General features: G+C 41.0%; 1 protein-coding gene, 1 long non-coding RNA gene and 2 other non-coding genes across 5 annotated transcripts in view; 2 read left to right on the top strand and 2 right to left on the bottom strand.

The window, feature by feature from the left end:
- The window catches only part of LOC101107129 (uncharacterized), a 37,092-nt gene extending 12,368 nt beyond the window's left edge, over positions 1-24,724 (top strand). For both annotated transcript variants that reach the window (XR_001020579.4, XR_001020580.4), the window contains exon 4: positions 20,621-24,724. This is a non-coding gene — a long non-coding RNA (uncharacterized LOC101107129). The remainder of the gene's footprint in view (positions 1-20,620) is intronic.
- On the bottom strand, positions 7,554-8,585 carry LOC106991540 (vomeronasal type-1 receptor 4). The gene has a single exon (XM_015100056.3). The coding sequence runs from the start codon at positions 8,583-8,585 to the stop codon at positions 7,554-7,556; it is 1,032 nt and encodes a 343-aa protein (XP_014955542.2).
- On the bottom strand, positions 19,758-19,864 carry LOC114118139 (U6 spliceosomal RNA). Its single transcript, XR_003591683.1, has one exon. It is a non-coding gene; the product is annotated as a U6 spliceosomal RNA (small nuclear RNA).
- On the top strand, positions 20,681-20,754 carry TRNAG-CCC (transfer RNA glycine (anticodon CCC)). Its single transcript has one exon. It is a non-coding gene; the product is annotated as a tRNA-Gly (tRNA).
- Positions 24,725-25,041: the final 317 nt, after the last annotated feature.

Here is a 25,041-nt window from a genome sequence, read left to right as displayed (position 1 = left end):
TACTTGGGTTTCTCTTACCTTGGCCGTGGGGTATCTCTTCACTGCTGCTCCAGCAAAGCACAGCAGCTGCTCCATACCTTGGACGAGGGGTATCTCCTTACTGCCGCCGTTCCTGACCTTCAACGGGGATAGCTCCTCTAGGCCCTCCTGTCCCTGCTCAGCCACCGCTTCTCAGGTTGCTCCTCCGGGCAGCTGGCCCTGGCCTCGGGCGTGGGTGGCTCCTCCCAGCTGCCGCCTCTGGCCTCGGGCTCAGGGTGGCTCCTCGGGTCACCTCCCCTGGCCTCGGGCGCGAGGTGGCTTCTCCCAGCCGCCCCTGACCCTGGACGTGGGGTGTCTCCTCCCGGCTGCCATTACCTCAGACGCTGGGTAGCTCCTCCCGGCTGCCGCCCTGACCTTGGATGTGAGGTGTCTCCTCCTGGCCGCCATTGACCTCGGACGCGGGGTGGCTCCTCCCGACTGTTCCTGCGCCTTCACAGCCTGGCACTCTGGGCCGCTGTCCCTTACCTCAGATGTTGGGTAGCTCTCGGCCACGTTTAGTGCACTGGTCCGCCGCCGCCTGTGCTTAGTGTGCTGGCCCGCTGCCGCTGCCACCGCCTGCAGATAGATGTTAGAATACTGTTAAACTTTATGTATTTTTTTAGGTGAACATTTAAAAATTTTTATTTATTTTAATTGGAGACTAATTACTTTACAATATTGTAGTGGTTTTGCCATACACTGACAGGAATCAGCCACGGGTATACATGTGTTCCCCATCCTGAACCCCCCTTCCACGTCCCTCCCCATCCCATCCCTCAGGGTCATCCCAGTACACCAGCCCTGAGTACCCTGTCTCATGCATTGAACCTGGACTGGTGATGTTTCACATATGATAATATACATGTTTCAGTGCTATTCTCCCAAATCATCTCACCCTCACCTTCTCCCACAGAGTCCAAAAGTCTGTTCTTTACATTTGTGTCTCTTTTGCTGTCTCGCATATAGAGTCATCGTTACCATCTTTCTAAATTCCATATATATGTGTTAGTATACAGCATTGGTGTTTTTCTTTCTGACTTACTTCACTCTGTATAATAGGCTCCAGTTTCATCCACCTCATTAGAACTGATTCAAATGAGAATACTGTTAAACTTTAGATAAAATAAGATAAGATATGTTAGGTCATGACAACTGTTTTCTGAAACCCATAATTATAAAGGGCTTTCCTAGTGGTTAAGTGGTAAAGAACTCACCTCCCATTGCAGGAGACAGGGGTTCCATCCCTTGTCTGGGAAGATCCCACATGCCATGGAGTAACTAAGCCATGCACCACAACTACTGAGTCTGTGCTCTAGTTCAGTTCAGTTCAGATGCACAGTTGTGTCCGACTCTTTGCAACCCCATGAACTGCAGCACACCAGACCTCCCTGTCCATCACCAACTTCTGGAGTTTACTCAAACTCATGTCCATTGAGATGTTGATGCCATCCAACCATCTCATCGTCTGTCGTCCCCTTCTCCTCTCACCTTTGATCTTTCTTAGCATCAGGGTCTCTTTCAATGAGTCAGTTCTTTGCATCAGGTGGCCAAAGTAATGGAGTTTCCGCTTCAGGATCAGTCCTTCCAGTGAATATTCAGGACTGATTTCCTTTAGGATGGACTGGTTGGATCTCCTTGCAGTCCAAGGGACTCTCAAGAGTCTTCTCCAACACCATGGTCCAAAAGCATCAATTCTTTGGTGCTCAGCTTTCTTTTTAGTCTAATTCTCACATCCATACATGACTACTAGAAAATCCTTAGCCTTGACTAGGCAGACCTTTGTTGGCAAAGTAATGTGTTCTAGAGCCTAGGAGCCACAATTACTGAGCCTGCCCTCTGCAACAAGAGAAGACACAGCAATGAGAAACCTGTGCACTGCAACTAGAGAAAAGCCTGCATATCAATGAAGACCCAGCACAGCCAAATAAGTACATATAAAATAAATAAAAATTTAAAAGCCCTATAGTCCTTAAATACCTAACAAATGATCCTTCTTTATCATTGGGATTATTTATCACTGATCATCCACAGTGAGGATTTAATTAGGCTATATTAGGAGCCATCAGATTTGATGCAGGGGCTAATACCCTAGTTTCCTTTTAGAAGCTCAGCTCACATCTAAGAAATTATTCTGCCTCCCTGTCCTGCTTTGCCACTGGATCTGATCCTTCTCTAGCTACCAGAATTTCTTTTCCAGACATGAACACTTGCTCAGATTACCTCCCTTCCTGACTCTGCCTCTCAGACTGAAGCAGAAACTACCATACCTGACTCCTTCCTATTGCCATGGGGGTGGGCTCAGTGTAAAGGTCATGGAGCCAGGAGGTGTGTGAGAATGAGGCGGCCAGACCCTGAGATAATGTGTTTGTGATCTGTGACCTCATCCCCTTGAGAACTGCAATTACCATTTCTCTTGTAGTGGCAATGACAGGATAGTCTTGGGGAGCTGAGAATGTTTATAATAAAAAATTTTCCCAGTTTCTAATTATGAAAACAATTCCAATTTTCTTGTAAGTGTCTCCAAAGAGACTGATGACGTGCTTGGAGAGACCGTTAACGTTTTCATGATTCACAGTGGAGACAGGATCTTGGATGGAAGGAGCAGTAGAAATCATGACTTGGGAGGGACAGGCAGCAAAATGTATGTGTCTCCCAGGATTCCCTGAGAAGTTGTTCCACTAAGTATCCATTGTATTCTTTTAAGCTTCAGAGTATTTAGCTGCATGGTTAACTTAAGTACTCAGCAGATACATGGAATCAGAGAGAGTCCAAGATGAATTTTTAATGAGATAAGTGTAAAAGGAAGAATATGTAGATAGTTTACATTAAAAATCACTGTCCTGGGAGAATGGAGACAGGTATATATATGGCTGAGTCCCTCTCCAGTTCATCTGAAACTATCACAATACTGTTAATTGGTTATGTGTGTGCTAAGTTGCTTCGGTTGTGTCTAACTCTTTGCAACCCTATGGAATATAGCCTGTCAGGCTCCTCTATGCATGGGATTCTCCAGGCAAGAATACTGAAGTGGGTAGCCATGCCTCCTCCAGGGGATCTTCCTGATTCAGGGATTGAACCCTAGGCTCCTGCAGGTTCTTTACCGCTAGTGCCACCTAGGAAGCCCCATTAATTGGCTATACTCCAATATAAAATAGAAAGTTTAAAAAAAGAGAAATCATTGACCTAATTTGTACAAATTTGTATAAATGAAAATTAATTTGGAAATGGTGATAATGGACATTTCTAGAATATTGTGTTTTAGCAATACAGATCCCAACACTGATATGAAGTACAAACAGAGGAATAGCCACAGAAGACAGAGAGGTATTTATAAAAGTGCCTGTCACAAATGAAAACACAGGATCAGATGGTTTAGCAGACAGTATCAACTGTTCTTTTTTTTTAAAATGTATTTTTGGTTGTCCTGGGTCTTCACTTATGCACATGTCCTTTCTCTAGTTGCAGTGAGCAGGGGCTTCTCCCTAATTGTGGTGTGTGGGCTTCTCATTGTGGTGGATTCTACTCTCCCAGAGCACAGGCTCTACACTCATGGTCTTGAGTAGTTGTGGTGCACAGGCTTAGTTGTCCCATGGCCTGTGTTATCTTCCTGGACCAGCAATCGAGCCCTTGTCCCCTGCATTGACAGGTGGATTCTAAACCACTGGACACCAGGGAAGTCCTCTGCTATTCTTTTAACTATAGCCAGGGCTGCTTTCTCCATTCAGCAGTAATGAATGGTTACCAGAGGTCTTTGTACATACTTTCGCTGAATTTCATTAATGAGCACTCATTGGTTATACAATGAATGATGAGACATGAACTTTAAGGGGAAAAATCACTGCTTTTCATTTTCCAATAGGCAAACACACAATCTGAACAAAGCCCACTATCCATTTCCCCTGTGAGAGTTTTCAGTCCAACTGAGTTTAAGAGTGAAACATCATCAGTCAGGCCATGCCTGTTTTTGACACTAACTGCAAGTGTGGGGTTTCCCCAAACCACAGTCAGTTTCAATAATCCTCTAGAAGGACTCAGCACTCACTGAGAGCTGGTCCACTCACTGTAATGCTTGATTACAGGGTTAAGATACTTTCCCTGGTGGATCAGATGTAAAGGAATTCACGTGCAATGCAGGAGACCCGGGTTTGATCCCTGTTTTTGGAAGATCTCCTGGAGAAGGGAATGGCATTGCCATTCCAGTATTCTTGCCTGGAGAATTCCATGCACAGAGGAGCCTGGTGGGGTATAGTCCTTGGGGTCACAAAGAGTTGGACATGACCAAGTGACTAAAAAAATAACATCTGTCAATGGAAAAGATGCATGGGTCAGAGTTCAGAAAAAATAGTCAAATTGGAGCTCCAGTTTTCCTCTCCCCATGAAGTGATGATAAGTTATTTTCCTGGCATGGATACCTTATGATACAGGGAGTACTGCCACCAGGGAGGATCACCCAAGCCCGAGTGCCCAGAGTGTTTTACTTGTGCTCCTTTAGGATCTGTCTGTGTAGCTGAGCTTTAGTCTCCAGTTCTTCTGAGTGTCAGGCTAATCCTATCATCTCCAATTCCTCCAGAAGCCAACCTAATACTACATAGCCTAAAGCCCCAACAAACTTATCCTGCAAGAGAGGCTGGTGGCCACACCATCAAACCAAAAAATACTCCTGCTATCAGAAAGACAACCTACAGAATGGAAGAAAATATTTGCAAGTGATGCAACTGACAAAGGATTATTCTTCAAAATATACAAACAGCTCATACAGCTCAATATCAGAAGTTCAAGCAAATGAATCAAAAATTGGGCAGATGATCCAAATAGACATCTCTTCAAAGAAAGTATACAGGTGGCCAACAGGCTCAGGAAAAAATTCCCAACATTGGTAATTATCAGAAAAATGGAAATCAAGACTAGTAAGATATCACCTTACAATGGTCAGAATGGCCATCATCCAAAAGTCTATAAATTATCAATGGTGGAGAGGCTGTGGAGAAAAGGGAATCCTCCTTCATTGTTGGTGGGAAGGTAAATTGGTCTAGCCACAATCAAGAACAGGATGCAGTTTCCTTAAGAAAACTAAAAACAGAGCAATTAATACCATATGACCCACCACCCCACTTCTGGGAATATACCCAGAGAAAATTATAATTAGGAAAGATAGACACATCCCAATCTTAACAGCAGCACTATTTACAATAGCTAAGATATGGAAACCCCCTAAATGTGCATCACTTGGGGAGTGGATTAAGAAGAGATGGTATATAAACACAATGGAGTATCACTCAGCCATTAAAAAGAATGAGATAATGCCATTTGCAGTACCATGGATGGACCTAGGGATTATCATACTAAATGAAGTAAGCCAGACAGAGGAAAAAAAAATAGCATATAATATCATCAATATGTGGAATCTTTTATTAAGAAAAGATACAAATAAACTTTTTTACAAAACAGAAAGAGACTTACAGACATAGAAAACAAAATTCTGATTGTCAAAAGGGAAAAGGGGGAGAGGGATAAGTTAGAAAGTTGGAATTAACATACACACTACCATAAATAAAACATAATCAACAAGGACCTAGTGTACAGCACAGAGAACTGCACTCAAAATTTTGAAAAAACATATAAGGAATGTAAAAAAAAAAAAAAAAAAAAAGAAAAAACATATAAGGGAAAAGAATCTGAAAAATAAAAAAATACATATAACTGAATCACTTTGGTGTCTACACTTGAAACTAACATAACATATACTTTGATTTTTTAAAAATATCTTAATTAAAAATCAAAACAAAAAACAGCAACGAAAAAGCCCTCATTTAAACTGGACTAAGAACTTGCTCATGGATTGTTTCTATATTTGAGCCCATGGTGCAAATATCTTCAGTTCAGTTCATTTCAGTTCAGTTGCTCAGTCGTATCCAACTCTTTGCGACCCCATGAATCACAGCATGCCAGGCCTCCTGTCTATCACCAACTCCCGGAGTTCGCTCAGACTCACGTCCATCGAGTCAGTGATGCCATTCAGCCATCTCATCCTTGTCGTCCCCTTCTCCTGCCCCCAACCCCTCCCAGCATCAGACTCTTTTCCAACGACTCAACTCTTCGCATGAGGTGGCCAAAGTACTGGAGTTTCAGCTTTAGCATTATTCCTTCCAAAGAAATCCCAGGGCTGATCTTCAGAATGGACTGGTTGGATCTCCTTGCAGTCCGAGGGACTCTCAAGAGTCTTCTCCAACACCACAGTTCAAAAGCATCAATTCTTCGGTGCTCAGCTTTCTTCACAGTCCAACTCTCACATCCATACACGACCACTGGAAAAACCATAGCCTTGACTAGATGGACCTTTGTTGGCAAAGTAATGTCTCTGCTTTTGAATATACTATCTAGGTTGTTCATAACTTTCCTTCCGAGGAGTAAGTGTCTTTTAATTTCATGGCTGCAATCACCATCTGCAGTGATTTTGGAACCCCTCCCCGCCCCAAATACAGTCTGACACCATTTCCACTGTTTCCCCATCTATTTCCCATGAAGTGATGGGACCAGATGCCATGATCTTTGTTTTCTGAATGTTGAGCTTTAAGCCAACTTTTTCACTCTCCACTTTCACTTTCATCAAGAGGCTTTTTAGTTCCTCTTCACTTTCTGCCATAATCTTAGGAATAGAAAATATGCCTGGAAAACCTTTACCCTTTACACACTAAAGAATCAGAAGTAGAATTTTATTTATTTATTTATTTAGGCTGTGCCGGGTCTTCTTTGTTGTGTGCAGGCTTTCTCTAGTTGTGGTGAGCATGGGCTCCTCACTGCAGTGGCTTCCCTTGCAGAGCACAGGCTCTAGGCACACAGGCTCAGTACTTACTTGTGGTGCATGGGCTCAGTTGCCCTGTGGCATGTGGGATCTTCCTGACCCAGGAATCAAACTGGAGTCTCCTGCATTGGCAGCCAGATTCTTTATCACTGAGTCACCAAGGAAGCCCCAAACCTACACTACTAAATATAAAATAGGTAACTAATAAGGGCTTCCCAGTTGGCTCAGATGGTAAAGTGTCTGCCTGCAATGTGGGAGACCCAGGTTTGATCCCTGGGTTGGGAAGATCCCCTGGAGAGGGAAATGGCAACCCACTCCAGTACTCTTTCCTGGAAAATCCCATGGAAGGAGTAGCCTGGTCAGCTTCAGTCCATGGGGAGGCAAAAAGTCAGACATGACTGAGCGACTTCACTTTAATAAGGACCTAGTGGGAACTTCTTAGATGGTCCAGTGGTTAAGATGAAATCCTTTCTAGGCAGGGAGAAGGGGTTCAATCCCTGGTCAGGGAACCAAGTCCCACATGCCCCAAGGCCTGGTTTACAACAAAAAAGAAGGGACCTACTGTATAGCACAGGGAACTCTATGCAATCCTCTAAATGGCCTATATGGGAAAAGAATCTAAAAAGAGGAGATATACATACCTATGTATAACTGATTCACCTCGCTATACACCCAGAATTAACACAACATGAGAAATCAAGTATAACTTCATAAAATTTTAAAAACATACAATTTATGTTTTTCTGCTAAGATTAGGCGATTTTGTGTTCTTCATGTACAGAAAACAGAGACTGGATACAATGGAGTCACGGCTCATGAGCAGAAAGGGGCTGATAAAGGGAAAACACACATTAATCAGGCCAGTTGTATACACCAACAACCAACTGGGATTATGAAAAAGAGCAAGAGTAATGTTAAAGATGGAGGACAGGGTGTGGAAACACATGAAGGTGCTCGCCAAGAGTAGGATGCTTTGGGTGGCTCTGGACTCAGCAGAGGATCTGGGAGACACACAAGCCTTGTGAATATACTGGACTTGCCGACTGTGTCTGTACAGGGTGAGAATCATGGAGCCACTGGCCCAGAAGATGAGCACAGAAAATGAAACTTCAGGGAACACTATCAAAGCTGTATATATTAAGCCTGAGATTTTCTCAAGATCTGTGGCAGCACAGTACTCTGAATCTCTTGTATTTGTCATGTTTGTGCTGTGCCATTTTTCAGAAACATATAATGCATACAGAGGAAAAAAGAGATTTACAAACATACACTGGATCCAGCAGAAGGAAATGGAGAAGGCAATGTACTTTGGGGCTTTGACTTTAAGATTCTTCCAACGGCAGTACTTGGGGCTGATCGTGATGGTCTGAAACACACTCAAGAGGCAGGTGGTACCAATGGACATACTCCTGCCCACTCTCTCGACATACAAAATAAGTTTGCAGGCAAAATCACTGGCAAAATATTTCAACCTCAAAGTTGTAATTGTCTGAGGGACTCCTTTCGAGAGAATGACCAAAAAGTTGGCTATAGTCAGGTGCTTGCAAATCAAATCTGTGACCCTCAACCTACACAGAGTGTGGTAAAGAAAGAGGTAACGATACAGAAGGGAGAAATTGCCCCAGATTCCAAGCACAGTCTGTAAGAAGAAAATTATTCCTATGGCCAGTTGGCTGGAGGCTATTGTGTCATTCAAGATAATACCCTTTAAATGATGACAACAGTGATTCTTCAGAGCAGGATGGCTCATATAAATTTGTGACATCAACAGCCAACTTTCCTTGTTTACTTTTATGAAATTGCCAAGGCTTCAGGAGACAAGAAAAGATGATGAGAGAATCAGTATATTTTATGAAAAGGTCAGCAGGAAGGATGAAGTGATGGTAACCTGGAAGAAGCAATGACAAATGAGAGTAAATTGAAAGAAAGCATAAAACAACTTTTTAATAAGAAGCTTACTGGAGGAAAAAAAACTATCTCCATCAGTGCCCTTATCTTAAAACAGGTCAATTCTAAATGCATTCCCTTCTAAATTTTAAAGAAGATAATGTAGTATTGTACGGACTTCCTTGATGGCTCAGTTGGTAAAAAATCTGCCTGCAATGCAGGAGACCCTAATTCAGTACCTGGGTCAGGAAGATCCTCTGGAGAAGGGATAAGCTACCCACTCCAGAATTCTTGGGCTCCCATGTGGCTCAGCTGGTATTTTAAAAAAGATAATGTATTATTTTAGACAAAAAGACAGAAGTTATTCTAGGGTCTTACAATTTTAAATATATGCTAAAGGTACTTCCCAGGTTTTCTGGTAGTTAAAAATCTGTCTTGCAATGCAGGGGACACAGGTTTGATCCATGGTTGGGGAACTAAGATCCTATATGCCACAGGGTAACTAAGCCAGGGATCTCAAACTAGAGAGTCTTTGCACCACAACAAAAGATCCTCCATGATACAACAAAGCTTCCACATGATGTAACTAAGACCCAGTGCAGCTAAATAAATAAATATTTAAAATATATATATATATACGCTAAACAGCACAGACTATATAAAACATATGGTGAAATAACTTTTGCACACATGAATATTAAGACGGGTTCTCATCATACACACACACACACACACACACACACACACACACACAAAGATACAACTTCGAATCACACAAGCATGTCCTAAAAACCACAAAGTAGAATGAACAGTGTACAGAGTCTTCAAACAGAAACTTCGAGAAAGAAGTTATTCAGTACATAAGACGTGGAAAAATATTCCACATGCCTGGTAATCAGGACAATTGAAATATCACCACTACTTATATGTCATCAAATACCATCAAGAAATCTGAAACAGAAATGACAAAAATGCCAAGTTTTGGCATGGCTGTGGATCAACCAAGAATCTCATACACTGATGGTGGGTGTTCAAATTGGTACAAACATTTTGGAAAACTGTGGTATCTACTTAGCAGATCAGATGTAATCCTGGTCTAAGAAATCCACTCCTATGAATGTACTCACCAGGATTTTGTACATGTATCACCCAAAGATTAGTTATATTAATAGAATTTATATGCGGGCCCTAATCTTTGCTCATCAGTCAGTTCCGTTCAGTTCAGTCTCTCAGTCATGTCCGACTCTTTGCGACCCCATGAATTGCAGCACGCCAGGCCTCCCTGTCCATCACCAACTCCCAGAGTTCACTCAGACTCGCTCATAGTAGCCCCTAACTCTTAATACCCAGCTACCCATTAACAGTTGAATGGTCAATTAATCCTTTGATAGTCATACGGTGAAGTCCTATATAGCAATGATAATGAAAAAACAAAAGTAATATTAAACAATACAGATAAACTCACAAAGATGTAATGGAATGGAGGAAAAAAGTCCAAAAGAAAGATGATGTATGATTCCTTTCATGTGAAGGCCAAGAGATGCAATGTGATCTAATATTAAATGTCATAATAGTTACAAACGTATACCCAATAATCCAGGGCTACAAATATACCCAACAAAGCTATAGTCTTGGAAACAGTGAGTTAGAAGGAGCAGAGAAGAGTTTCATGGGTACTGAAAACATTCTGTTTCTTGATCTAGTTGTGGTCTCCAGAGGTGCAATCATTCCTTAAATTTCACTGAGCTACCCAGTGAAAACATGTCTTTCTGCAAACATGTCTTTCATTTTTAAAAACACATGTATTATCAAAAAATGTGGAAGGAACTTGGGAAAGACTGTTTCTGTAAATGTGTCTCAACTGCTGCCTATGTCTGTGAAGGAAGGGAGCTGTAAGCCCTATCATAACTCCAACAATGAAACATCAGAAAATAGTAACACTGCTGCATATGGTGAATCACTGATTTTGTCATAAAATTCAGCAGAACAGTATCCTAAGTCTTCATGCTTTATTTTGATTTGTTGCTCCATTTGGCCTCATATCATGGGGAAAATAATGTTTACAGAGAGATATGACTTCTGACCACACAATCTTCTCCTAAAGACCAGGAAATATAATGAACAGTAGACATAGTCTTCATATAGAAACTTCAAGAAAGTAGTTACATACTGTCCAGTAGTGTAAAGTGGAGACCTCGATATACTCAGGAGCTGTTTTTTAAAGAAGATTTTATTTATTTCATCTCATTTATTTATTTGGCTGCACCATGTCTTAGTTAATGGCATATAAACTCTTAGTTATGGTACGTAAACACTCAGCAATCGCATGCGGCTTCTAGTTCCCTGACCAGGGACCTAGACCCCCTGCATTGGGAACACAGTCTTAACCTCTGGACCACAGGGAAGCTTTTGCTTTAAGTTCCACCCACCTGGATTTCCTGGGGCTGATCTTGTTGGCTGGAGACACTTAAGGGGCCAGAAGGGCCAGTAGACACACCCTACCAGCTTTGGGGGCATAGAGAACACATTTGCATGGCTAAATCACTGAAGACAAGCTTCAGTTAAAGGCTGCTGTTGTCACGGAGATTCCTTTAAAGTGAATGACCAAGAAGCGACTACAGTCCTGTGCCTGAAGGTCAAATCTGTGAACCTCAACCCACATTCATAGTAGTAAAGGAAGAGATTAAAGTGAAGAGAGAAAACGCCCAGGATTCCAACTACAGTCTGAGAGGAGCACACCATCCTTATTGCCAACTCCCTGGAGGCCATTCTGCCAGTTGTTTGATGTTCATAACTGCATAGGGTAGGTACTGACACTGATTTATTGCAAAGATAAGGAGATCCTAGGTACAGAGAGGTCAGGTGATCTGTGTAAATTCACATGCTGATTACAGGCTGAGTGCTGGTATGAACCTGGTAGGCTGATTCCAAGACAGTGCCCTAACCACTGTGATGCACCAGCCAAACACATCAGCTGTGTTTTTGAATAATCCATTGTGAAGTTTAGTTTTGTTTTTATATCATATAGTTTATTTTATCAGTTCGGTCCAGTCACTCAGTTGTGTCTGACTCTTTGCAGCCCCATGGATGGCAGCATACCAGGCTTCCCTGTCCATCACCAACTCCTGGAACTTGCTCAAACTCATGTCCATTGAGCTGGTAATGCCATCCAAACATCTCACCCTCTGTCATCCCCTTCTCCTCCTGCCTTCAATATTTCCCAGCATCAGGGTCTTCTCCAGTGAGTCAGTTCTTCACATCAGGTGGCCAGAGTATTGGAGTTTATTCCATTGTGTTTATATGTTATAATTTTGGTTGTAAAAAGTTTCCATATCTGCATTAGTAGTTTTCTGTAGGTCAATAACATATCAAAAAGACTCCCTGGATTCAGAAATGGCAACCCACTTCAGTATTCTTGCCTGGGAAACCCTATGAACAAAAGAGCCTGGCAAGCTACAGTCCATGGAGTCACAAACTGAGCCATTAACATGTATACACACACACACACAAATACACACAATCCTACAGGAAAGTACCTTCTGTCCATATGGATTTAACGAATGCAAGATTTCCTCAATATAAGTTTTGCAACAGAAAGATGCATTTCTATCATGCCAGGTACAAATTCAGTATGATATCTATCAAAAAAAAAAAAGACTTGGACAATAATACTTTATTTAAAAAATTATGAACCATGAATTACTACTATATGATAAATGAATATAGGATAGAAATGATTATTTTGATAAATCCTTAGGTATTTATAAGACTGAGGTTAAGTAAGACTACAATATAACAAGATTTGTGAAGAATATTAACATACTACTGCTGCTGCTGCTGCTGCTAAGTCACTTCGGTCGTGTCTGACTCTGCGACCCCATAGATGGCAGCCCATCATGCTCCCCCGTCCCTGGGATTCTCCAAGCAAGAACAGTGGAATGGGTTGCCATTTCCTTCTCCAATGCATGAAACTGAAAAGTGAAAGTGAAGTCGCTCAGTCGTGTCTGACTCTTCGCGACCCCATGGACTGCAGCCTACCAGGCTCCTCCGTCCATGGGATTTTCCAGGCAAGAGTACTGGAGATTAACATATTAGAGACATGTAAAAGTATAATCTGGGGAACATTGACTCTTGTGTGTTGCAAAAGTGAAACCATAAAGAAATGAATGTGTGCTTGGACTTGGTGTTAGAATATTACAAGATTAGACGACATATGAGAAGATACATTTGGTCCTGACAACTATACTCCAAACCTCACCATTATAAAGCTTCCTTTTCCTTAAATGCTGCCTCTCTATCTTGAGGAGGGATAGCAATCTCGCCGTCATCATCAGACTTCAAATGTTTCAGAAAAGACACCATTGCTATGTCTAGTAAGCATATTATATGCCTAGAGTACAATCCTTTCTGTTTTCAAACAAATTCATATTCATGCTTTCAGTAGAGGATTAGAAAATCATTACTTTTCTATCCTAGTCTTTATGGAAAGCATAAAGGCATTTTGATAACACTTCTAATACAAATTTAAAATTAATCTAGAATTTCTGAAAGGTTATGTTGCAGCAGATTGATCTTAAAAATATAACCCTTAAGCTCCTTGAAGATGATGTTTTGGCATTTCCCTGGTGGTCCAGTGGCTAAGACTCACTCCCAGTGAAGGGAGCCTGGGTTTGATTCCTGGTCAGGAAAATAGATCCCACATGCTGCAACTAAGATAAGTACTTTTAAAATGATTCTTCATTGTTATCAGTAGGATTATTCCTGTGATTCCTCCCCAGTAAGAATTTCAAAAAATAGCTTTAGGAGCTGTCAAGTTCAGAGTTGCCTGATGCTGGGAAAGATTGAAGGCAGGAGGAAAAGGGGATGACAGAGGATGAGATGGGTGGGTGTCATCACCAACTCCAATGGACATGAGTCTGAGAAAATTCTGGGAGATAGTGAAGTACAGGGAACCCTGGCATGCTGCAGTCAAACAGTTGGACACAACTGAGCAACTGAGCAACAAAGATCTTGATCTTGCTTTACCTAAGCTCTCTCCTAAGGAATTGTTCTGCTTTCCTGACCTTCTTTGCCACTGGACCTGTTCCCACTCTACCCCCCACCCTGCAGAAAGATCCCTTTTCCAAACACAAATACTTACTCACACCTCCTTCCTTACAGACTCTGTCTCCTCTTAGACAGAAATACAAAGAACTTGACTCCTCATTCCTTCTCATGAGAAGGATGATGGGCTCAGGGTGAAGGTCATGGCAGCCAGGACGTGAGTGCGAGGGAGGCAGTCTGACCCTGAGATAAAGGTTTAGGAGCTGTGATCTCATCCTCCTTCAGAACTGCAATTATCATTTCACTTGAAGTGGCAATGACAGGACTAGCTTGAGGAGCTAATGATCTTTCTGAAAAACTTTTTTTGAGTTGCTAATTACCAAAGCCAATGGTGAGTCTCCTGTGAGTATCTCCAAAGAGACCACTGATACGTTTGAGAGAAGCTCATAATTTTTCATGATGAAGGTTATTTTGAAATGATTAGGATTTCTACACAACTCTGAAATCTGTTGCCTTTGTAAACAGGTTGTTTGATCTTAGAGATTCCCCCACAGGGGAATTAAGTGTTAACCCACTTAACAAAGTCAATTGTGAGTCTACCAGGCTTTGTTCTGGAAACAAACAAAAAAACACTGAATTAAACTTGAGCATGACATAAAAATTTTTTGGTGTCTGTTCATTATTTATATACTTGGCTGTGCTGGGTCTTAGTTGTAGCATGGGAACTATTAGTTTCAGCATGTGGGTTCTAGTTCCCTGATCAGGAATCAAACTTGCACACCCCCTGCAATGGGAGCTTGGAGTCCTAGCCACCAGACCACCAGGGAAGTCCCTGTATGGGACCTTCTTTCTTGTATTCAAAACAGCTCTACCTCTTCTTCTCTTTCCTGCATTTCTGATGCTACACTGGACTATACAGTTTTAGATCCTGGGTAAGGACTTAGGTTGACCTTAGAAAAGCTAGAGTAACAGAAATGATAGTGAAGGAATATCTTTGGGTCTTGGAGGTGGCTTTTCAATGTTGGCTGTAGCACTTATCTGTCTTTGCAGCACTTTTATGGCCTTTGTTCATGGTACACGAAAGGCTTCTAGTCACTCACATATCCACCATGCCTCCCTTTGAGCCTGGAGCCAAATCCTTGAGTCCACCTTTCTCCAGCATTTACAGCTCACAGCCAACTCCATTTTCTTGCCTGGAAATAGGCCAATGATTGCCTTCAGTTCAGTCACTCTGTCATGTCCTCCTCTTTGTGACCCTTGGACTGCAGCACACCAGGCCTCCCTGTCCATCACCATCTCTTGAAGCTTGCTCAAACTCATGTCCATCAAGTCAGTGATGCCATCCAACCATGTCATCCTCTGCTATCCCCTTCTCCTGCCTTCAATCTCTCCCAGCATCTGAGTCTTTTCCAGTGAGTCAGTTCTTAGCATCAGGTGGCCAAAGTATTGGAGCTTCAGTTTCAGCATCAGTCCTTCCAAAGAATATTCCGGAATGATTTCCTTTGGAATTGACTAGTTTGATCTTCTTGCAGTCCAAGGGACTCTCAAGAGTCTTCTCCAACACCATGGTTCAAAAGCATCAATTTTTTGGTGCTCAGCTTTCTTTATGGTCCAGTTTTCACTTGCATATATGACTACTGGAAAAACCATAACTTTGACTAGATGGACCTTTGTCAGGAAAGTAATGTCTCTGCTTTTTAATATGCTGTCCTGGTTGGTTATAGCTTTACTTTCAAGGAGCAAGTGTCTTTTAATTTCAGAGCTGCAGTCACCATGTGCAGTGATTTTGGAGCCCAAGAAAATAAAGTCTGTCAGTGTTTCCATTGTTTCCCCATCTCTTTTTCAAGAAGTGATGGGACTAGATGCCGTGATCATCTTTTTTTGAATGTGGAGTTTTAAGCCAGATTTTTCACTCTCCTCTTTCACTTTCATCTAGAGGCTCTTTAGTTTCTTGTTGCTTTCTACCATAAGGGTGGTATCATCTGCATATCTGAAGTTATTGATACTTCTCTCAGCAATCTTAATTCCTGCTTGTGCTTCATCCAACCCAGGATTTTACATGACATACTCTGCATAGAAGTTAAATTAGCAGAGTGACAATATACAGCCTTGACATTTTCCTTTCCCAACTTGCAACCAGTCCGTTGTTCCATGTCTGGTTCTAACTGTTGCTTCTTGACCTGCATACAGATTTCTCAGGAGGCAGGTAAGGTGTTCTGGTATTCCCATGTCTTGAGGAGTTTTCCACAGTTTGTTGTGATCCACACAGTCAAATGTTTATGCTCCTGACTTCTGAGTTTCAGTATCTCTACTATGCATGAAGAAAGCTCTGGTTTTAAAGGATTTCAAATTAGTCAGAGACAAACTATGTCATATCTTTTTGCAAAGGAATTTCCACTCATTTCTTTATTGGGGTTAAAGCACTGAAATACATGCCTAACTCTGTTGAAGGAGCTTGCCATTTTGCTGGCAGAAATGGATGATTGTGTTCACATTTTTTATTGTCTGACTAGGACAGGAAAGCTATCTTCTGGAATGGGAGATCCCAGTTCTGCATTCTGTCCTTAATGTTTTCCTGATGTCAGTCTTGTAGGGTCATCGCTTCTTTCAAGGATGAAGCTTTGGGCTTTGGGCTCTAGGGATCCAAGGACACCTGGCTCTCCCTTCTGCCCTCCGCATGGCTTTAAGAACCCCTGGGCAGCTACCATATTCTCCCAAGGACAGTCTGTGGATGGGACATGAGTTAGTCATTAAAAGCCAAGTTTTCTGATACAAGGATGCTGTGACAGCAACTGTGATGGCAAAGCTGGCTCTGGAGCTACCTCCAGTTTCATACTCTACTCACCAGCAAGATGGGGTTTTTTTGTAATGGGGAAGTCTATTTTTTTAAATTAATTAATTTACTTTAATTGGAAGCTAATTAGTTTGCAATATTGTAGTGGTTTTTGGAATACATTGACATGAATCAGCCATGGGTGTACATGTGTCACCCATCATGAATCCCCTCCCACCTCACTCCCCATCCCATCCTTCAGAGTTGTCCCAGTGCACCAGCCCTGAGCACCCTGCCTCATGCATCGAACCTGAACTGGTGATCTGTTTTACATATGGTAATAAACATGTTTCAATGCTGTTCTCTCAAATCATCCCACTCTCACCTTCTCCCACACTGTCCAAATATCTGTTCTTTACCTCTGTGTCTCCTATGCTATCTTACATATAGGGTCATCATTACCTTCTTTCTACATTACACATATATGTGTTAATATATTGTATTGGTGTTTTCCTTTCTGACTTACTTCTTTCTGTATAATAGGCTCCACTTTCATCCACCTCATTAGAACTGATTCAAATGCACTAATATTCCGTTGTGTATGTCTACCACAGCTTTCTTATCCATTCATCTTCTGATGGACATCTAGGTTGCTTCCATGTTCTAGATATTGTAAACAGTGGTGGGATGGACATTGGGGTACACGTGTCTCTTTCAATTCTGGTTTCCTTGGTGTATATGCCCAGCAGCGGGATTGCTGGGTCATATGGCAGTTCTATTTCCAGTTTTTTAAGGAATCTCCACACTGTTCTCCATAGTGGCTATACTAGTTTGCATTCTCATGAACAGTGTAAGAGGGTTCCCTTTTCTCCGCACCCTCACTAGCACTTATTGTGTGTAGGCTTTTTGATAGCAGCCATTCTGACTAGCGTGAGATGGTACCTCATTGTGGTATTGATTTGCATTTCTCTGATAATAGAGATGTTGAGCATCTTTTCATGTGTTTGTTAGCCATCTGTATGTCTTCTTTGGAGAAGTGTCTGTTTAGTTCTTTGGCCCATTTTTTGATTGGTTGTTTATTTTTCTGGAATTGAGCTGCATGAGCTGCTTGTATATTTTTGAGATGAATTCTTTGTCTGTTGCTTTGTTTGCTATTATTTTCTCCCATTCTGAAGGCTTTCTTTTCACTTTGCTTATAGTTTGCTTCATTGTGCAAAAGCTTTTACATTTAATTAGATTCCATTTGTTTATTTTTGCTTTTATTTCCAATACTCTGGGAAGTGGGTCATAGTGGATCCTACTGTGATTTTATGAGAGTGTTTTGCCTATGTTTTCCTCTAGGAGTTTTATAGTTTCTGGTCTTACGTTTAGATCCTTTATCCATTTTCTGTTTATTTTTGTGTGTGGTGTTAGAATGTGTTCTAGTTTCATTCTTTTACAAGTGGTTGACCAGTTTTCCCAACATCACTTGTTAAAGAGATTGTCTTTTTTTCATTGTATATTCTTGCCTCCTTTGTCAAAGATAAGGTGTCCATAGGTGTATGGATTTATCTCTGGGCTTTCTATTTGGTTCCACTGATCTATATTTCTGTCTTTGTGCCAGTGCCATACTGTCTTAATGACTGTAGCCTTGTAGTATAGTCTGAAGTCTGATAGGTTGATTCCTCCAGTTCCATTCTTCTTTCTCAAGATTTAGCTATTCGAGGTTTTTGTATTTCCATACAAACTGTGAAATTATTTGTCCTTGTTCTCTGAAAAATACCATTGGTAGCTTGGTAGGGATTGCATTGAATCTATAGATCGCTTTGTGTAGTATACTCATTTTTACTGTATTGATTTTCCTGATCCGTGAACATGGTACATTTCTCCATCTATTTGTGTCATCTTTGATTTCTTTCATCAGTGTTTTATAGTTTTTTATATGAGAAGACTCTTGAGAGTCCCTTGGATTGCAAGGAAATCCAACCAGTCCATCCTAAAGGAGATCAGTCCTGGGTGTTCATTGGAAGGACTGATGTTGAGGCTGAAACTCCAGTACTTTGGCCATCTGATGCGAAGAACTGACTCATTGGAAGAGACCCTGATGCTGGGAAAGATTGAGGGCAGGAGGAGAAGGGGATGACAGAAGATGACATGGTTGGATGGCATCATTGACTCAATGGACGTCAGTTTGGGTGGACTTCAAGAGTTGGTGGTGGACTTCAGGAGTTGGTGTTGGACAGGGAGGCCTAGTCTGCTGTGCTTCATGGGGTCGCAAAGAGTTGGACATGACTGAGTGACTGGACTGAATTGGTATATATATAGGTCTTTTGTTTCTTTAGGTCGATATATTCCTAAGTATTTTATTCTTTTCATTGCAATGGTGAATGGAATTGTTTCCTTAATTTCTCCTTCTATATTTTCATTGTTAGTGTATAGGAATGCAAGGGATTTCTCTGTGTTAATTTTATATCCTTAAACTACACTATATTCATTGATTAGGTCTAGGAATTTTCTGGTGGTGTCTTTCAGGTTTTCTCTGTAGAGGATCATGTCATCTGCAAACAGTGAGAGTTTTACTTCTTCTTTTCCAATCTGGATTCCTTTTCTTTTTCTTTTCTGATTGCTGTGGCTAAAACTTTCAAAACTCTGTTGAATGGTAGTGGTGAGAGTGGGCACCCTTGTCTTGTTCCTGACTTTAGGGGAAATGCTTTCAATTTTTCCCCATTGAGGATAATGTTTGCTCTGGGTTTATCATATATGGGTTTTATTATGTTGATGTATGTTCCTCCTGTGCCTGCTTTCTGGAGGGTTTTAAAATCATAAATGGATGTTGACTTTTGTTAAAGGCTTTCTCTGCATCTATTGAGATAATCCTATGGTTTTTATCTTTCAATTTGTTTATGTGGTAGACCACATTGATTGATTTGTGAATATTGAAGAATCCTTGCATCCCTGGGATAAAGCCCACTTGGTCATGATGTATGATCTTTTTAACATGTTGTTGGATTCTGTTTGCTAGACTTTTGTTAAGGATTTTTGCATCTATGTTCATCAGTGATAATGGCCTATAGATTTCTTTTTTTGTGGCATCTTTGTCTGGTTTTGGTGTTAGGGTGATGGTGGCCTCATAGAATGAGTTTGGCAGTTTACTTTCCTCTGCAGTTTTCTGGAAAAGTTTGAGTAGGATAGGTGTTAGCTCTTTAAATTTTTGGTAGAATTCACCTTTGTTTTTTTTGTTTTTGTTTTTTTTTTTTAAATATGGAACGCTTCACGAATTTGCGTGTCATCCTTGCGCAGGGGCCATGCTAATCTTCTCTGTATCGTTCCAATTTTAGTATATGTGCTGCCGAAGCGAGCACTAGAATTCACCTTTGAAGCCATCTGGCCCTGGCCTATTGTTTGTTGGAAGATTTTTTTTATTCCAGTTTCAATTTCCATGCTTTTGATGTGTCTGTTAAGATTTTCTGTTTTTTCCTGGTTCAGTTTTGGAAGGTTAAACTTTTCTAAGAACTCGCCCATTTCTTCCAAGTTGTCCATTTTATTGGCACACAGTTGCTCATAGTAGTCTCTTATGATCCTTTGTATTTCTGTGTTGTATGTTGTGATTTCTCCACTTTCATGTGTAATTTTGTCGATTTGATTCTTCTCCCTTTTTTCCTTGATGAGTCTAGCTAATGGTTTGTCTATTTTATTTATCTTCTCAAAAAAAAAAAACAACAGCTTTTAGTTTTGTTGATTTTTGCTATAGTATCCTTTGTTGCTTTTTCATGTACTTTTGCCCAAATTTTTATTATTTCTTTCCTTCTACGAATGCTGGGGTTCTTTATTTCTTCTTTTTCTTGTTGCTTTAGGTGTAAAATTAGGTTATTTATTTGATTTTTCTCTGGTTTCTTGAGGTAAGCTTGTACTGCAAGATAGGTTTTAAGGAATGGCATCAACATACAGGGTAAAGGAGAGCTTGGCATGCTTACTGGAGCCCTCAGTTGATTTTTCCTCATGTATATTTTGGACTGTTTTCCACTATATCCCAGGACACTTCTCCTAATATTGGTTGAGGACCAGAGAACTTCTCAGGCTTAACTTTTCTTCTGAATCTATGAAATTTCTCTCCCCAGGTACTCTTCGCTGGAGCTGCTAATTTTCCTGTATACCAAAGAAACAGCCATCTGTGGACTTCTCTGGTGGTCCAGTGGTTAAGACTCTGCACTCCCAATGCAGGGGGTCTAGGTTCGATCCCCTGGTTAGGGAACTAGACCCCAGGTCACTACTAAGAACTGGGCTGCAGAGTTGGACTATAAAGAAAGTTGAGTGCCAAAGAATTGACTCTTTTGAATTATGATGTTGGAGAAGAGTCTTGAAAGTCCCTTGGACTGCAAGAAGATTCAACCAGTCCATCCTAAAGGAAATCAGTCCTGAATATTCATTGGAAGGCCTGATGCTAAAGTTGAAACTCCAATATGTTGGCCACCTGATGTGAAGAACTGACTCATTTGAAAAGACGCTGATGCTAGGAAAGATAGAAGGTGGGAGGAGAAGGGGATGACAGAGGATGAGATGGTTGGATGGCATCACCAACTCAATGGACATGAGTTGGGTAAACTCCGGGAGTTGGTGATGGACAGGGAGGCCTGACGTGCTGCAGTCAATGGAGTTGCAAAGGGTCAGACATTACTGAGCACTGAACTGAACTGAACTGAAATGTAAAAGGAAGAACATGTCAATAGTTTACATTAGAAGTCACTCTTCCGTTAGATTGGACACATGCATATGTATGGCTGAGTCCCTTCACTGTTCATCTGAATCGAACACTGTTAATTGGTTATGTGTGTGCTAAGTCACTTCAGTTGTGAATGATTCTTTACAACCCTATGGACTTTACCCTGTTAGGCTCCTTGGTCCATGGGATTCTCTAGGCAAGAATACTGAAGTGGGTTGCCATGCCCTCCTCCATGGAATCTTCCTGACTCAGGGATTGAACCCGTCTCCTGCATTGGCAAGCAGGTTCTTTACCACTAGTGCCACCTGGGAAGCCCCATTAATTGGCTATACTCCAATATAAAATAAAAAGTTTTAAAAAAGAAATCATTGAACTAATTTGTACAAATTTGTATAAATGAATATTAATTTGGAAATGGTGATAATAGACATTTTCTAGGATGTTGTATTTATCAATACAGATTCCCAACACCGATATGAAGTGCAAACAGAGAATTATCCACAGAAGACAGAGTGATATTTATAAAAGTGCCCATCACAAATGAAATCACCAGGATCATATAGTTTAGCAGACAATATCAACATTTTTTTTTTTTTAACATATTTGGTTGCACTGGATCTTCACTGATGCACCTGGCCTTTCTCTAGTTGTGGTGAATGGGGGATACTCTCTAATTCTGGTGTGTGCACTTCTCCTTGTGGTTGTTTCTATTCTCCCAGAGCATAGGCTCTAGACCCATGGTCTTGAGTAGGGTGGCACACAGGCTTACTTGTCCCATGGCCTGTGTTATCTTCCTGGACCAGCGATTGAGCCCTGCATTGACAGATGGCGTCTAAACCACTGGACAGCAGGGAAGTCCTCTGCTATTCTTTTAACTATAGCCAGGGCTGCTTTCTCCATTCAGCAGTAATGAATGGTTACCAGAGGTCTTTGTACATACTTTCGCTGAATTTCATTAATGAGCACTCATTGGTTATACAATGAATGATGAGACATGAACTTTAAGGGGAAAAATCACTGCTTTTCATTTTCCAACAGGCAAACACACAATCTGAACAAAGCCCACTATCCATTTCCCCTGTGAGAGTTTTCAATCCAACTGAGAAGTTTAAGAGTGAAACATCATCAGTCAGGCCGTGCCTGTTTTTGACACTAACTGCAAGTGTGGGGTTTCCCCAAACCACAGTCAGTTTCAATAATCCTCTAGAAGGACTCAGCACTCACTGAGAGCTGGTCCACTCATTGTAATGCTTGATTACAAGGTAAAGATACATTCCCTGGTGGATCAGGTGGTATGGGATTTGCCTGCAATGCAGGAGACCTGGGTTTGATCCCTGTGTTTAGAAGATGTCCTGGAGAAGGGAATGGCAACCCACTCCAGTATTCCTGCCTAGAGAACAAGGACAGAGGAGCCTGGTGGGGTATAGTCCTTGGGATCACAAAGAGTTGCACATGACAGAGCGACTAAAAAAATAACATCAGTCAATGGAAGATGCATGGGTCAGAGTTCAGAAAAAATAGTCAAATTGGAGCTCCAGTTTTCCTCTCCCCATAAAATGATGGTATGTCATTTTCTTGACATTGATACCTGACGACTCTAGGAGTACTGCCATCAAGGAGGTTCACCCAAGCCCAAGTGCCCAGAGTGTTTTACTTGAGCTCCTTTAGGATCTTTCTGTGTGGCTGAGCTTTAGTGTCCAATTCTTCTGAGAGTCAGAGTAATCCTATCATCTCCATTTCCTCCAGAAGCCAGCCTGATACTACATAGCCTAAAGCCCCAAAAAACTTACACTGTGAGAGGGGCTTGTGGCCATGCCATTAAACAAACAAACAAAAATATTTCTTCTATAAGAAGGACAACCTACAGAATGGGAGAAAATATTTGCAAGTGATGCAACTGACTAAGGATTAATCTCCAAAATATACAAACAGCTCATATAATTCAATACCAGAAATTCAAGCAACCCAATCAAAAATTGTGCACAAGATCCAAATAGACATGTCTTCAAAGAAAGTATACAGGTGGCCTACAGGCTCAGGAAAAACTGCTCAACATCACTAATTGTCAGAGAAATGCAAATCAAGACTAGTGAGATATCACCTTACCCTGGTCAGAGTGGCCATTATCAAAAAGTCTACAAATAATCAATGGTGGAGAGGGTGTGAAGAAAAGAGAATCCTCCTTCATTGTTGATGGGAATGTAAACTGGTTCAGCCACTATTCAGAACAGGATGCAGTTTCCTTAAGAAAACTAAAAACAGAGCAATTAATACCATATGATCCTACAATGCCACTCCTGGGCACATATCCAGAGAAAACTATAATTTGGAAAGATACATGCATCCCAGTGTTCACAGCAGCACTATTTACAGTAGTTAAGGATATAGTTCCAGTTCTTCTGAGAGTCAGGGTAATCCTATCATCTCCATTTCCTCCAGAAGCTAGCCTGATACTACATAGCCTAAAGCCCCATGGAAACAACCTAAATGTGCATTACCTGATGAATGGATGAAGAAAATAGGGTATATAAACTCAAGGGAATATCACTCAACCATTAAAAAGAATGAAATAATGCCATTTGCAGTACCATGGATGGACATAAGGATTATCATACTAAATGAAGTAAGCCAGACAGAGCAAACAGATAGCATATAATATCGCTTATATGTGGAATTAAAAAAAAATGCAAATAACTTGTTTACAAAGAGAAAAAGACTCACAGACATAGAAAATAAAACTTATGATCATCAAAAAGGAAAAGAGGGAGGAGGGATAAATTAGGAAGTTGAAATCAACTTATACATATTACCAAATATAAAATAGATAAATAGCAAGGACCTAGTGTATAGCACAGGGAATTGCACCCAGTATTTTGTAATAATCTATAAGGGAAAATAATCTGAAAAAGAAAAAAATATATATATAACTGAATCACTTTGCTCTCTACATCTGAAACTAACATAACAATTGAAAATTTTTTTCAATTTTTAAAAATATCTTAATTAAAAAACAAAACAAAAAACAAACAAACAAAAGCCCTCATTTACCCAGCAATCCCACTGCTGGTCATACATACCGAGGAAACCAGAAGTGAAAGAGACACATGTATCCCAATGTTCATCACAGCAGTGTTTACAATAACCAGAACATGGAAGCAACCTAGATGTCCATTGGCAGACGAATGGAGAAGAAAGCCGTGGTATATATACACAATGGAATATTACTCAGCTATTAAAAAGAATGCATTTGAATCAGTTCTAATGAGGTGGATGAAACTGGAGCCTGTTATACAGAGTGAAGTAAGGCAGAAAGAAAAACACCAATACAGTATATTAACGCACATATATAGAATTTAGAAAGATGGTAACAATGATCCTGTATGCAAGACAGCAAAAGGGACACAGATGTAAAGAACAGATTTTTGGACTCTGTGGGAGAAGGCGAGGGTGGGATGATTTGAGAGAATAGCATTGAAAGATGTATATTAAAATATGTAAAACAGGTTGCCAGTCCAGGTTTGATGCGTGAGACAGGGTGCTCAGGGCTGGTGTACTGGGATGATCCTGAGAGATGAGATGGGGAGGGAGGTGGAAGGAAGGGTCAGGATGGGGAACACATGTACACCCATGGCTGACTCATGTGAATGTATAGCAAAAACCACCACAGTATAGTAAAGTAATTAGCCTCCAATTAAAAAAAAAAAAGCCCTCATTTAACTGGACTAAGAACTTGCTCATGGGTTGTTTCTACATTTGAGCCCATGGTGCAAATATCTTAGGCATATAAAATATGCCTAGCAAAACTTTACCCTTTATACA

The sequence above is a fragment of the Ovis aries genome, chromosome 14, assembly GCF_016772045.2.
Source record: "Ovis aries strain OAR_USU_Benz2616 breed Rambouillet chromosome 14, ARS-UI_Ramb_v3.0, whole genome shotgun sequence".
In the NCBI taxonomy this organism is placed as follows: domain Eukaryota; kingdom Metazoa; phylum Chordata; class Mammalia; order Artiodactyla; family Bovidae; genus Ovis; species Ovis aries.
The sequence above is the reverse complement of the archived record's forward strand: the minus strand, read 5'-3'. Positions and strand labels throughout refer to the sequence as shown.

Coding starts and splice junctions, on each gene's coding strand:
- LOC106991540 (XM_015100056.3), bottom strand. CDS start 8,585: ATGTCACAAATTTATATGAGCCATCCTGCTCTGAAGAATCACTGTTGT.